Below are 13,754 nucleotides of genomic sequence, written 5' to 3' on the forward strand. Positions count from 1 at the left end.
AATTTGGACTGAAATTTTACACCAGAGCAAGGAATTGACTGTAGATGTTCCATGATACTGGCATTTGCCCTAACAATAACTATTCTTCCCTCTCATAATAGCTCTATCACAGGTAGTTTCCCTCTGTTTTTCTGTCATACTGACTTACTGTCTGTCATTTTCTATTTTGATTTTTGTAGGTAAGAATTATATTTTCTGAAGGGCAGCACTAACAATCTGGCCAAAGTTACTACAGGACTATGTGTCTACTGGTAACTGCCAAAACATCAGCTTCCTTTCATCCTTTATCTCTCATATTCTGGTAGCTGTAAAGGACTGGTAATTTGCTAGATGGGGAGTTTATCATCAGACTTACTTACAGAAATTTTCAGCTGCAGTGAAATAATTTGCGTTTCTTTTCCCATCCTTCTATGCAACAAAAGCAGGGCAAAGAACAGTCCTAAGTTCCTTGTACGTGTTTAACTTTGATTTCACATCCAGGTTAAAGCTATTACACTGACACAAATGTTCCCTTGTGCTGATCACTTTGGAGAGTGTTGGGTTTCTTTTTTGCAGTGCTATGCATAGCCTTTATCCTCAAACAGAACTGTCTACAGGAGTTGTTGATAGACTGTTGAACTGCAGGGAGGTGAAAGAGGCGCCAAATATTGTGACCCTCCATGTGACTTCCTTCCCCTATGCGCTGCAGACACAGCATACTCTTATCAGCCCTTACAATGAGATCCACTGGCCTTCTTCATACAGCAATGTAAGATGGATGCTTTGAGGTGCTTTTGTGAGCTTTTCATAAGTTATTTTACATTTACATACTTGGCAAAACTGTGGAGGCCCCATGATTTTTGTAAACAAGAATGAAGTTTGCATGGCATCTTTTTCTTGTTCAGTCTGTGGCAAGTTCTTTTTCCCTTTGCTTATCCTGTCATTTCTTGCTTTTTTTCTTTATTCCTTTTATATCTTCTATAAACTGTAGTAGCTCTGCTAAAAATCTTTGAGCTGCATAAATGGAAACCATCTGAAAATTTGTCTCTAGTGCATTACTGCATAAATGTATGCACATACATGGATTTTCTTCATATGTATGCATATTTATTCCACACATAGCTGTTCTGTCTCTGTATATGTAAGTGGGGAGAGAAAAAAGGAGAGAGAGAGAGAGAGAAGGAAAAATTGGGTCAAGCTTCAGTTCTCTCAAAAAAATTAATTCTGTTTCTTTCTCTCCTTGTTTTAATATGCCTGAATAGATGTATGCTTTTTAGAGAATGTGATTGCAAGTATGTCAGATACCAATGGTTAATCAATTGTAAATTAATAATTTATAAACTTTACCTTTATATTTTTATTTGGTTTAGGGTGTAGATTTATACCATGAAAACAAGAAATATTTTGGACTCTCAGAATTCATTGAGTCCACCCTCTCTGGACATAGTATTCCACTGCTTCGGTACGACAGCTCTTTTGAAGCAATGGTCATGGCTTTGGGAAAGAGGTACGGTACCCTCCTTTGTTTAACACAGGAAATCTAGGAGGTTCGTTCTAGTGACTTGAGTTACTAGCTAGAAGCCTGGTTATTTTTTTTTTTTTCCCCTTACTGTCCCACAAATCAGCTGTGAATGCAAGGGCATTTCACTCATTCTTATTTTCTCCTTCCATCTTTGCTGTATATATTTGGCCTGTAATCTACTCAGTGTAGGCTGCCTCTTATTACAAACATGCACACTGTTTAGCCCAATGTAGAGTGTGTTCTTGTTGTGACCAGTAGCTATTTTTATATTATAATAATCTAACACTGCATCATCATGTAATTTCAAATCTGTTATTACTATTGTCCAATGTTACCACTTGCTGACCCTAGCTGATTTTGATGTATAGAATTTGTGTATACTGCACTTGGACCACAAAGAGAAGTAGACTTGTCACTGTGGTTTGTACACTTAAATCAGCAATAAAAACTTCAGAGCATCATCAGGGCTTGAAAATACATTATCATTTTTCCTTGGTCCCTGTGGAGCAAGTCTAGAATCAGTGCAAAAGAGTAGTGACACATTGTGTTCATACGTGCAGCTGTGAATGAACTCTTTGTGATCTGTAAAAATCATAGAATCATAGAATCGTTAAGGTTGGAAAAGACCCTTAAGATGATTGAGTCCAACCGTTAACCTATCACTGCCAAGTCCGCCACTAAACCATGTCCTCAAGCACCACGTCTAACTGTCTTTTAAATACCTCCAGGGATGGAGACAACCACTTCCCTGGGCAGCCTGTTCCAATGCCTGACTACCCTTTCGGTGAATAAGTTTTTCCTAACATCCAACCTAAACCTCCCCTGGCGCAGCTTGAGGCCGTTTCCTCTCGTCCTATCGCTTATTACTTGGGAGAAGAGGCCGACCCCCACCTCGCTACAACCTCCTTTCAGGTAGTTGTAGAGAGCAATAAGGTCTCCCCTTAGCCTCCTCTTCTCCAAACTAAACAACCCCAGTTCCCTCAGCCACTCCTCATAAGACTTGTGCTGCAAACCCTTCACCAGCTTTGTTGCCCTTCTCTGAACACGCTCCAGCACCTCGATGTCCTTCTTGTAGTGAGGGGCCCAAAACTAAACACAGTACTCGAGGTGCGGCCTCACCAGTGCCGAGTACAGGGGCACTATCACCTCCCTGGTCCACCTGGCCACACTATTCCTGATACAAGCCAGGATGCCATTGGCCCTCTTGGCCACCTGAGCACACTGCTGGCTCATATTCAGGTGGCTGTCAACCAACACCCCCAGGTCCTTTTCCGCCAGGCAGCTCTCCAGCCACTCCTCCCCCAGCCTGTAGCATTGCATGGGGTTGTTGTGACCCAAGTGCAGGACCCGGCACTTAGCCTTGTTGAATCTCATACAGTCGGCCCCGGCCCATCGGTCCAGCCTGTCCAGATCCCTCTGTAGGGCCTTCCTACCCTCCAGCAGATCAACACTCCTGCCCAACTTGTTGTCATCTGCAAACTTGCTGAGGGTGCACTCAATCCCCTCATCCACATCATCGATGAAGATATTGAACAGGACTGGCCCTAACACTGAGCCCTGGGGAACACCACTCGTGACGGGCCACCAACTGGATTTGACTGCATTCACCACCACTCTCTGGGCTCGGCCGTCCAGCCAGTTTTTAACCCAGCGTAGAGTGCACCCACCCAAGCTGTGTGCAGCCAGCTTCTCCAGGAGAATGCTGTGGGAGGCTGTGTCAAAGGCCTTATTAAAGTCCAGGTAGACAACATCCACAGCCTTCCCCTCATCCACTAAGCAGGTCACCTTGTCATAGAAGGAGACCAGGTTAGTGAAACAGGACCTCCCTTTCATAAACCCATGCTGGCTGATCCTGATCCCGCGGTTGTCCCACACGTGCCACATAATGGCCCTCAAGATGATCTGCTCCACGACCTTCCCTGGCACCGAGGTCAGGCTGACAGGCCTGTAGTTCCCGGAATCCTCCTTCCGACCCTTCTTGTAGAGGGGTGTCACATTTGCTAACTTCCAGTCATCTGGGACCTCCCCGGTTGACCAGGACTGCTGATAAATGATGGAGAGTGGCTTGGCAAGCTCCTCTGCCAGCTCCCTCAGTATCCTTGGATGGATCCCGTCTGGCCCCATGGACTTGTGGGCATTCAGGTGGAGGAGCAGGTCGGTGACTGCCACCTCTTCGACAACTGGGGCTTCATTCTGCATCCTATCTCCATGTCCCAGCTCAGGGGCCTGAAAACCCCGAGGATGACCAGTCTGACTATTAAAGACTGAGGCAAAAAAGGCATTCAGTACCTCAGCCTTCTCCTCATCCTTGAAGAGGAGAATGAGACAGGACAAGTTAAATCTTGTGAATTTGTATTGCTAACTGGGAGACTGAGCACATCCACACTTAACTGCTGGGGCTTGCTACACGGTGCTTTGGAGCTCTGATCACACATACCAGGCACTTCTTTGAGCAAGCTATGGTTCCTCTTTTTACTGGGCACCTGGATTTCATTTCTGTGAAAACCAGAGAACAGGAAGCTATTGCATATCCACGGCTCTCCCTTCCATAGACTGGGGATTGAGACAGGGTGTACCTGAGCTTGGAAACTTGGAGTGCTCATTGGATGCTGCCTATGTATTCAGTCCTCTTGGAAACAAGAGTAAGTTGGTTCAGGGCTTCAGTAAGAAAACAAGAGAAACACCACACCACTCTCCGCCCCTTAAGAGTAACACATTATGAAGAATAGTATTCTCATTGATAAGAGAATATAATTTGGACTAATGATATTACTGAGTGCACTAGCAAATATTCTGCAATAAATTTTTTAAGAGCAGTAAAGTCTTGGTAACTTGAAGTGAAGTAACCTTACTGTACTACTTGCTTAGTAAATCTTGGTAAGAAACAGAGAGACAACATCAGTTCTGCTTATGAAATGATGCCTCGCAAAGACTATCCAACTGCAAATTTGGTGAGATTCTGTTGTGTAGTAGATATGAAGGATTCTTTACAGAAGAAGATCCTGAGTTTACTATATTTTGTAAAAAATAGCTTTTTCACTTTAGCCTTTAATACTTCACTATTTAATTCACCATTTATTTCAGGTTCCCCAGATTACACAGTGCAGTGATAAGGACTTTTGTCCTCATACAACACTACTCTGCAGCTATGATGGCAGTGTGTGGACTTTCTCAGATGAAGAATTACACCTCAGTTGAAACTCTGGAAATCACCCAAAACCTAATAAACTCTTCAAGACAATGTCCTAGTGGTCATGGCCTCATGGTAGTGTTGAGAATTCCATGTACTCCGCTGGCTGCAGTGGCATATGAACGTCTGTATAATGTAAGGGAAAGACTAGCCCTTGAAGATAACTTTGAAATAATCTTGGGAAATCCTAATTCTGGAATCACAATAGGGAAACACTTTGTGGAGCAACTAAAGGTAACTTGCAGAATGACATATATTGGGAAGTTTCGTTAGATGGGCAGGTGGGGAGACTTTACTGGTGAGAGTTATGGTCATGAGCTGAAGTGTGGGTCTTACCAGTATCATAAGGAACATGACTTTTATCTTTTAGGCACACTGTCTGTGACTCCTCTGCTGTCTTACCTCTGGTTAATACTCAGTGGAGTATTAACTAATATGGTTAGAACTTGACTTCCAGCAGCAACCCTCCCAAACAGTTGAACTGCTTTTATCTACAGGGACCATGACAATAAGGAAAAAAGCCAAATAAAATTGTCACAGTTTTAGCAGAATTTTCGCACAAAATCAGCATAGTGCAAAAAGATTTTAATCAGTGACCAGTTGAGAGTTATATTATTCTTGTCATCAGCAGGTGGCATGAAGGCACCAAATCAGTGATGGGTCCTAGAACACCCTGGTATTCACAGCTCAGAACTTTATGCTTTCTGGACCATGTGTTGGTTTATGGATTAATTTATATCCTTTAGGTCCAGAGTCTTGGATCAGCTGTTTAACAAAAGCCTCTGATACTGCCTTGCTTTTCATAATATTACCATCATCTGATCACCAAAGCAAAAATGTATTTACATTCTAGGATGGTGTAATATATATTTGGTACATTCTGTACTATGTCTGATTCAACACATGTTAGATGAAGTCATCTGAGATCCAGGGCCTAATGCTGATCTCATTCTGCTATAAATTAGGCACAACTTATTCTGAAAAATCAGTATTAGTTCTGAATCACATCCTGGTTATCTTCTCTGACATGCGTGATAGTAGTACATGTACGAATGTCAGAGGCTGAGTTGTCGTACTGTTGGTCCTACTGTGTATTCCGTATCTGTAGATCAGTCTTACAGCAAAAAGGACTGACTGGTGTGAGTAAAGCAGTACAGCCTGATGCTAAATGTCAAACAATAGATCTAGTTATCAAACTTCTCATGGAGTCATCAGGAAAATTGATAGCCTTGGGGGAGAGCAGGAGACTTCAGAGGGCAGCAAGTGAGGACAGTGGTATGTGTGTGTTGAACACTTCCAGCTTTCCCCTATTCCTCTAAGGTAAAAAAGTCTCATTCATAGCTCATTTTCTTCCTTGGACTCAGACATCCATACATTATCTGCCACAAGAAGCAACCCTCTGTACTCTTCTCTCCCCCAAAGCTCCTACCCAGCTTTATTCAGCTGTCTGTTGTACCATAGCCACTCTACCTGTATATGCTCTGGCCTCAGTGCTATGGAGCTGGGAAACGGGGAGGCTTTTCAGACTGGAGCATACTGTCCCAATCTCCTCAGACTTGCAGCAGGCAGATTGCTACCTGTAATGCTCTAAGAACTGTGCAATCTACCTATGTTGAAAATGGCTCTGCTCTGTGGCTTCCCTTGGTGGAACATCCATCCGCTATAGAGATTGATTCCTATAATGGATGATAAAAGTATATATTTCTGTATTTTTATTTGTGCCATATAGATATGTCCACCAGTGTTTCTTACCTTATACAGGTCTGGCAGAAAATTGAAGATGTAGATTGGAGGCCACAGACCTATTTGGAATTGGAAGGTTTGCCTTGTATATTGATATTTAGTGGTATGGATCCACAAGGGGAGTCTTTGCCACGGTAAGAAGATCCAGTATTTTCTCAGTGATGGTTTTTTATCTATTACTTACCAAATGGCTAAAGATTAACTGTGTAATTACTTGTGGGAGAAGAAAACAGATTTCAGTGTCACGATGTTTCTTTTCCATTTTTTGGCAGTTTTTACATCATAAATACAAAACCCATGTTATTAATAGTAACCTCCTGTTTATAGCAAGATATAAATAGCTCAGAAAATATTGAGAGAGTTGTCCCAGTTTAGGGGAGAGAATAAGGGTATGTAAAAAAAAAGTATAGCTACATTAGATACCTTAGGGTAGCTGAGACACCCCAGCATCATGCAGATATGTGCTACAGGATGTGTGGAGAGATCAGTACCTTCTGGAGTGGCAGCTGGAAGCCAGACAGGATGCCCTGGGGCTGTTAAGATGGCACTAAATGCTTTTGTATGTTCAGCTGAATCCTATTCTGTGTGTTAGGCTTAGAACCCAAATGATTATTTTTTTTCTTATGCTGATGCTAATGTGCAATGCACTAGATTAAGCTGCATAACTGGATTAAGAAAAAGAAAAGTGTATGTATGCACCACAGTGGTAAACTTATTAAGCACAAAACATATACTGTGTTCTATCTGTCTCATCCGTAGTTTAAGCGTATCATGAAAAAATTCCCCTTTGGCTGTGTTAGTAAAAGAAATAAGGGAGTAGATTACAGTGAGTTCTCATACTACCCCCTCTTGTTTCTCTCCAGATCATTGAGATACTGTGACCTACGTTTAATAAATTCATCTTCTTTGGTAAGGACAACCTTGGAGCAAGAACTTGGCTTGGCAGCATACTTCGTGAGCTCAGAAATCCACACAGAGAAAGCAGTTGTGAATGATGTGTTAGAAAGTGACCCAGAGAAACTAAGCAGCACTGATAATGAAGATGAAGAAATAGCAACGGAAGGTATTATTAGTAGTGATAATAAAAGATGCTGTAAAATGATTGAGTTGTATCAGAAAAAGGAGGATTGTATGGACACCTACTTGGTGAGGGTTTCTGGAGTTAGCTTTACTGAGTCAGCTCTGCTCCTTGGTTTTGCCTCATCTTATTGAACCTATATTTTCTCACTCTCCCTTCCCAAGGACTGCTGCTGCTGCTGCAGCATTTTAATCTCTTGCAGTCCTGCTGCTGCATCTGTTCTCTCTCTTTGTTTTTTGGCTCCCTTCTCTCCCCTCCCTCCCTCCCTCCCTCCTTTGCCCCGTATGCTCTGGCAGCTGCAAAGTGGAGCTCGAGTGGGTACCTGCAGTGACGCTCAGTGTTGGGAGTGCTCTGCTGTGTTGCCCTCCCTGCAGCAGGGAAGTGTGTGCTTTGCCATCTGGGAAGTGGTGACTTGATCTCCTCCCTCACAGCAGGGGCAACTCCACCTAAACTGTCCCTTACTGACACTACCGAACCCATGCTTACGTACTGACAATGATGAAGATTCCTCCCAAGGAAACTGTGTATTAGTACAGCTGAGTAGTCTCTAGTTTGTAAGGTATTAAATAGTATGGCTAGAAAATATATCTGAACATAGTAACTTCTGAGTACTCCTTGAAAATGACCGTGAATTCAAATTGACAGTGTAGAGTTTGTGAGTTTATAATTTCTTAAGAGAGCAACTAAGAACATATAAATGTGTAAACAAACAAAAAAAATTTACCCAGGAACTGCTGGGGTTTTTTTTGAGTGACAGTTGATGGGTATTAGCAGTTATCCTTAAGTTCTTTACATTTTTCTTTGCTGTCTGTTGTGCCTTGCAACTGTGGAAAACAAGGGATTTTTACCCCCGTAGGTTATTTAAATCTCAAACTGCTTGCCTTCATTTCCTTTTCTACACTATGAGGAGGAAGGGAGCTGGTTACTGTTCACCTATTAAGTTCTTACTCATTGATAATAAGGCTAGCAGAACAGGCAGAACAAAAATATTTAGTTTAATCAAATATGTACTTTTCATAGAGGAACGAGATACCTGAGGTCAGACTCAGACTCGGACATACAATAGAGGCCTCCTTTAGGTGTGATGAGTACTTCTGTCCCTTTAGTTGAAGTATGCTGAGATTGTATGTGATCTGAGCCAAATGGGCACCTAAGATGGTAGTCATCTAAGTTGTAAGGCTGCTTTCCTAGTTCATGAACTATGGTATGCTCCTCCAGAGTCCAATTCAGAACACCTGAAGTAGACTTACAGTCTAAGTTTTCTGCTGGCAGTGCTTATGTTTCTGTTTATCATGGTAAAACTGTACAGATACAATCATTTTAATTTAGAAGCCTAAGCTAGGAACCTCAAGTGAATATCCTTGGTGGCCATCCAAATATGGATTTTCATCACCAAAAGCTGAGATATAATCTGGCCGTACAGCTGTAATATATGCGGTAGGAGGTGATTTCATAAAATACTGACAAAATAGAGCTTGTTGGCTGTTGGTTTCCCTGACACTGAATTAGTGACGAAAGTAAGACATGGGTAGAAAGAGAAAACATGGTTGAGACATGCTTAAAATTACGAGCTCCTGGCTGCAGCATTGATTTTGTGAAGTTATTGCAGCTCAGCATAGTTAGATTAGACCATAGGCCGAGCCAATATTGTGTGGTAGGAACAGATACTCTCCACACTGAAAACAGTGTCAGAATGAGGACAAAACCCACACAAACTCTTGTGTGCTTTTTCCTACTTTGACAATGTAGCTGTGCCTTCTTACAGATTTACTTAAATTATATTTTCTTTTTGTTTTCCCCTACTATCATTCATGAAACAGGTTCTACTTCAGAAAAGAGAAGTCCTGTGAAAAGAGAAAGATCTTGTTCCCATGACTCTGCATCTTCATCTCTCTCTTCAAAAGCTTCCGGTAAGACCTTAAGATCATGTCTATTAAATTACATTTAGGACATAAAAGAGACTTTTTATTCAGTTTATTAGAGAAACAATAAAAGGCATAAATCAGTAAGGTTTTGGTAAAGCCTATTTTAATGGAAACACTAAAGATAACTTCAAAAAAAATAAGCATCAGACTTCTGAAATATAAGAAATATGATCTTTTCTTGCTTGAAAAATAATCATAGGGTGAGAGGCCTAAACCAGGCACTTCTTTAATATGTGCCACTGAGGTATGAATCCTCAGTCCTTAGTACTTAGTACTTTATCCTCAATCCATAATACTGTGATGGCTGAGAGTGTTCACTGAAGCTACGACAATTTATGAAAAAGAAAACGTGCTTCACATTTTTTAAAAATCTTTTGAAATCTGTAGGACATAAAGCATGCTTGGCCTCATTGGTATTTTTACCTTTTTGGTTTTGCTCTGTAATGTTCACTCATTAATTTTGCACTGTTTGAAAGCTCTTTTGGAGCTGGACAATTTTTTAAATCTTCGGTTCCTTTTTAATCTGCAAACTGATGTAGAAAGCATGAGGTCATGCTGAGAACTACTACAGCTCTTTTGTCTGATAAATTTCTTTGCATGCTTTTTATGCAGATCATATTAAGAGGAGAGTTGAATAAAAGTGGGGAATATAAATTGTACCATAAATTCCTAGGACTCACAGCTTTTTAAAACATGTTGTTTTTTGTCAGTAAGAGTAAATTATTTTTCATCTAATTGTAGTTTTCAACATGGTGACCTGCATATTTGGCCCATGTTGTCTTTTCTACAGGCACAGTGGTGGTTACAAAAGGAAAAAAAAGCTTGAAAACATTTGGATAAGCTTCATCAACACTTTAAATTTCAAAATGTTTTTTTCTTCTTTAAAGTTGGGCTGCTCATCAGTTCCACAGTGTCCATGTGGCCTGCCTGTGGCTTTGTGGCCTCAGTTTGCCTGTGGTTAAAGATATCTTTTTTCCTTTTTTTTTTTCCTGTCCTCTTGGATACTGGCATTTTGAGGAATGCCACAGTGGTTTCACTTGAAACCTTTCATGCTGCCAGCGATATTTTTGTATGCATTGGTAATGTCCTTTACTGGCTTCCTTAGATTAATATGCAGCTAGAGTATATTTTACTATTTCTTGAGACCAGGAGAAACTACAGACTTTTATTAGTTCAAAATGTGGGGTTTTTTTGAGAACCAAGACTGTTCTTTTCACCATGAGAGGAAAGCTGGTTTTATTTATGTCCAGCTTCAGACAGACATTCTTATTACCATGGGGAGACTGATTCCTCAACCAGTTCGCAGTCTACTTTGAAGACTGTGAAGTATTTGCATCTTCTTTCTGGAATTCACTAAGCATTAAAGATGCTCAGAACCATTTAAAATGAGGCTTTAAACTTTCAAGGAATCTTAGTAGTTAGAGTATATAAGGTATAAATATACCACTTCCAGAAAATCAGCAATTAGCTGTGGGGTGTATCTATATGACATATACAAGGCCAACATTCATGAGTTCAGTGTGTGCTCTGAGCTGATCAAAAGCTGTATGAACACATTAATGCATTATGTAGCACCAGAGACTTGAGAGCCAGGTTTTATTAAATCAGACTAAGTGCTGCAGTTATGCAGGCACATGAGTGTCAGATCAGTTCTGACTCAGAGCTGAGGACTGTTTCTAGATGTCAGTCTGTGTAGACATTTCTGTAGTCTGATGGGGTAATAGCCTGTGAATACTTATTTTCTTACACTCTCTTAAACGATGGTTTCAGTAATTTTGTATTTGTCTTGAGTGATTAAAGTATCTGATGAACACCTTAAGCAAGGAATGGATAAGGGAAGTAGAGGACAGGACAATCACTGACATCTTTCCTATGCACTTCAGTATTTTAAAAGCCACTTTCTGCCTTGAGTTGAATACTCCAAACTAGTCTCATTATGAATTCCTGTATGAGAAAGGTGAAAGCAAGAACAGGAGTGGGATTGCAGTGTTTGATGGATACTCTATCTAAATTATTTTTTTGTTTTGTTTAACTGTGGCATTGACTAGCAGAGATAGTTGCACTGTGTTGAAATACAAATTTTCTTTTAGTTACAGCATTCTGCAGTGAGTCATCTCCTCCTTTAATAGCAGCAGGGGATACAGCAAAATCCCCCCACCAAGTCCAAAGCAACAGCACTGAAGAAACTACAAATAACTATGAAAAGCAGAAGCAGAAAGTAGACAAGGGGGCACAAACAACAATCAGCAAACACTTACCACTGGTAACTGAACAGCTGGATACAAAACAAAACATAAAAAATGCCCAAATTTCTGTCACCTCGTCATCCTCCTCACCTTTCTCCTCCTCTTCTTCCTCCTCTGCACCTACTCATAACTCCTTCATCCTCCAGACCTCTCAGTGCTCCATGACCAAAGCCTCAAAACAGCCTCCCATAGTTTTCCTGCCCAAACTGGTTTATGACATTATTACTTCTACGGACAGCAGTGGACTTCCCAAATCATCTTCCCTCTTGCCTTATCATTCTGTTATGTGGGCAAGTTCTTTTCGTCCTCTTATGAGCAAGATGATGACTTGCACGGAGCAGTCTCTATACTACCGCCAATGGACAGTTCCCAAGCCAATCCATATGGACTACAACAATAGAAATGAGGGCAGAATGGACACCTTTCACCCAAGAAGACTGCTGCTGAGTGGGCCACCACAGGTGTGTAATAAGAACAAGGTATTATCATTGGTTTATTTTGTTTAATTTTATCTTAATCTCAGAAAAAAGGGATTAGTTATTATTATTCATACTTAAAGGGTTTTTTTTTTGTTAAGTTGCTTATATTTTATTTCCTAATCCCTTCTAATAAAATAATCTTCCTTTCTTTACTCTTAGCCTGAGTTCAAAGACAATGAAGCTGCAGCAATGTTCATTTTCTGTCAGTCTCTCTCCATTAAAATGTTTTAAAAGATAGTTTGCTCAAGAGATAGATTTCATGTATAATTTCAGTTTGTTGAAGTTGAATATGCATTTACATTTTAAATAAAGATCAAAGATCTTCACAAAACCACTTTCTTATGATCAATCTGAAGACAGTTGGGAGTTTGTAATTAAGTTATTTTCTCTGTTTCCTTCATTCAGCAGACATAAATAGAAGCTGTTGTAAATAACACATGCAAGAAGGCCAGTTCAACATTAAGAGAGCCATATTTACAAGATGAGTAGCTGACCCAAGAGTTTTTAAATTACTTTGAAAAGATATATGGAAATGGGTATAGTCCTAACAAGTTCCTTCTCTTCTAAATTCTCTAAGAATGTTTTGCACTTACCTCTGAGCAAGGTATCTCCGAGTTCAATGCTCATGTTACGTGCTAAAGGTAATATTGTGCCTCTCATGCTCTGCTGAAGTATGAAGCAACAAGACAGGAAGAGATGCAATGCCTACTGAGAGCATATATATGTCCTGTGAACCTCAGAAGTCAAAAAGGATAAATCCAAACCAAGGCAAAGAGCCATGTTTCCAGTTATTGTAACATCAACCCAAAGAATTAATCTAAAGATAGTTACTGATTTAACTTGCCACATGATCCACTCTTCTATGCCCATCCTTTGCAAAAAGAAGCTACATATTGCTATTTGTTAAATGATTGTATTCCATCGTATGCCCAAATTTATGGCACAGTAGAGTAGAAAGAGCATAAATGGGCTTTTCGTATTGGGACTTCCTGCAAATGTTACTGTAATTCATAAAGGATTCCAGAAAGTACTCTGAGCAGTTTTTCACTACCCATTCCTTTGATCTAAATTGTCCACGTTTGCCAAAGACTGAGGTATTATGTGATCACGAAACTGAATTTCAGACTCAGCTGCAGCATAAAAATGAATCCATTCTGGAAGAGAGATGTTGTTCATTTCCATCTCAAAGTAAAACACAAGCTGTGACAATTGTTGTTAGAATTTTATATGCATACACATCAAACCCCACAGATACTATTCCCAAAGCCACCCTAAACATGCAGATTAGCTGATAAGTAAATATTTCTTTGGTATTCATTTGGGTTTGGGTCACAAATTTCAATCTGTGATTCTCAGGAGAGTCATTCAGAGAGTTCTGAGAGCATACTACACACCTGTGAGAAGGTTTTGATGCTTAACACACTTGGTAGTTGCCATTTAACTAGTGATAAAAAAACAGGCAGCTTGTTTATTCATCAGCTCCATTCCAGGGTATGTTATTTACCACTTTTCACTATCAAACCTTTTTTTTTTTCAAATATTGAATAGAACTCCTCTTGACCCTCTGTACAGCAGTGAATTTCAGCCTTACT

General features: G+C 40.4%; 1 protein-coding gene across 5 annotated transcripts in view; it reads left to right on the plus strand.

Moving 5' to 3' along the window:
• Positions 1–13,754, plus strand: part of GREB1 (growth regulating estrogen receptor binding 1) — a 105,058-nt gene that overhangs the window by 66,680 nt on the left and 24,624 nt on the right. For all 5 annotated transcript variants that reach the window (XM_087774895.1, XM_087774898.1, XM_087774896.1 and 2 more), the window contains 7 exons: positions 556–748; positions 1,350–1,486; positions 4,586–4,925; positions 6,453–6,568; positions 7,298–7,497; positions 9,333–9,422; positions 11,528–12,162. In XM_087774895.1, coding sequence (XP_087631021.1) covers positions 556–748; positions 1,350–1,486; positions 4,586–4,925; positions 6,453–6,568; positions 7,298–7,497; positions 9,333–9,422; positions 11,528–12,162 — 1,711 coding nt within the window. The remainder of the gene's footprint in view (positions 1–555; positions 749–1,349; positions 1,487–4,585; positions 4,926–6,452; positions 6,569–7,297; positions 7,498–9,332; positions 9,423–11,527; positions 12,163–13,754) is intronic.

Source organism: Nipponia nippon, unplaced genomic scaffold, assembly GCF_047370975.1.
Source record: "Nipponia nippon isolate SJK-2023a ecotype South Korea unplaced genomic scaffold, ASM4737097v1 scaffold_4, whole genome shotgun sequence".
In the NCBI taxonomy this organism is placed as follows: domain Eukaryota; kingdom Metazoa; phylum Chordata; class Aves; order Pelecaniformes; family Threskiornithidae; genus Nipponia; species Nipponia nippon.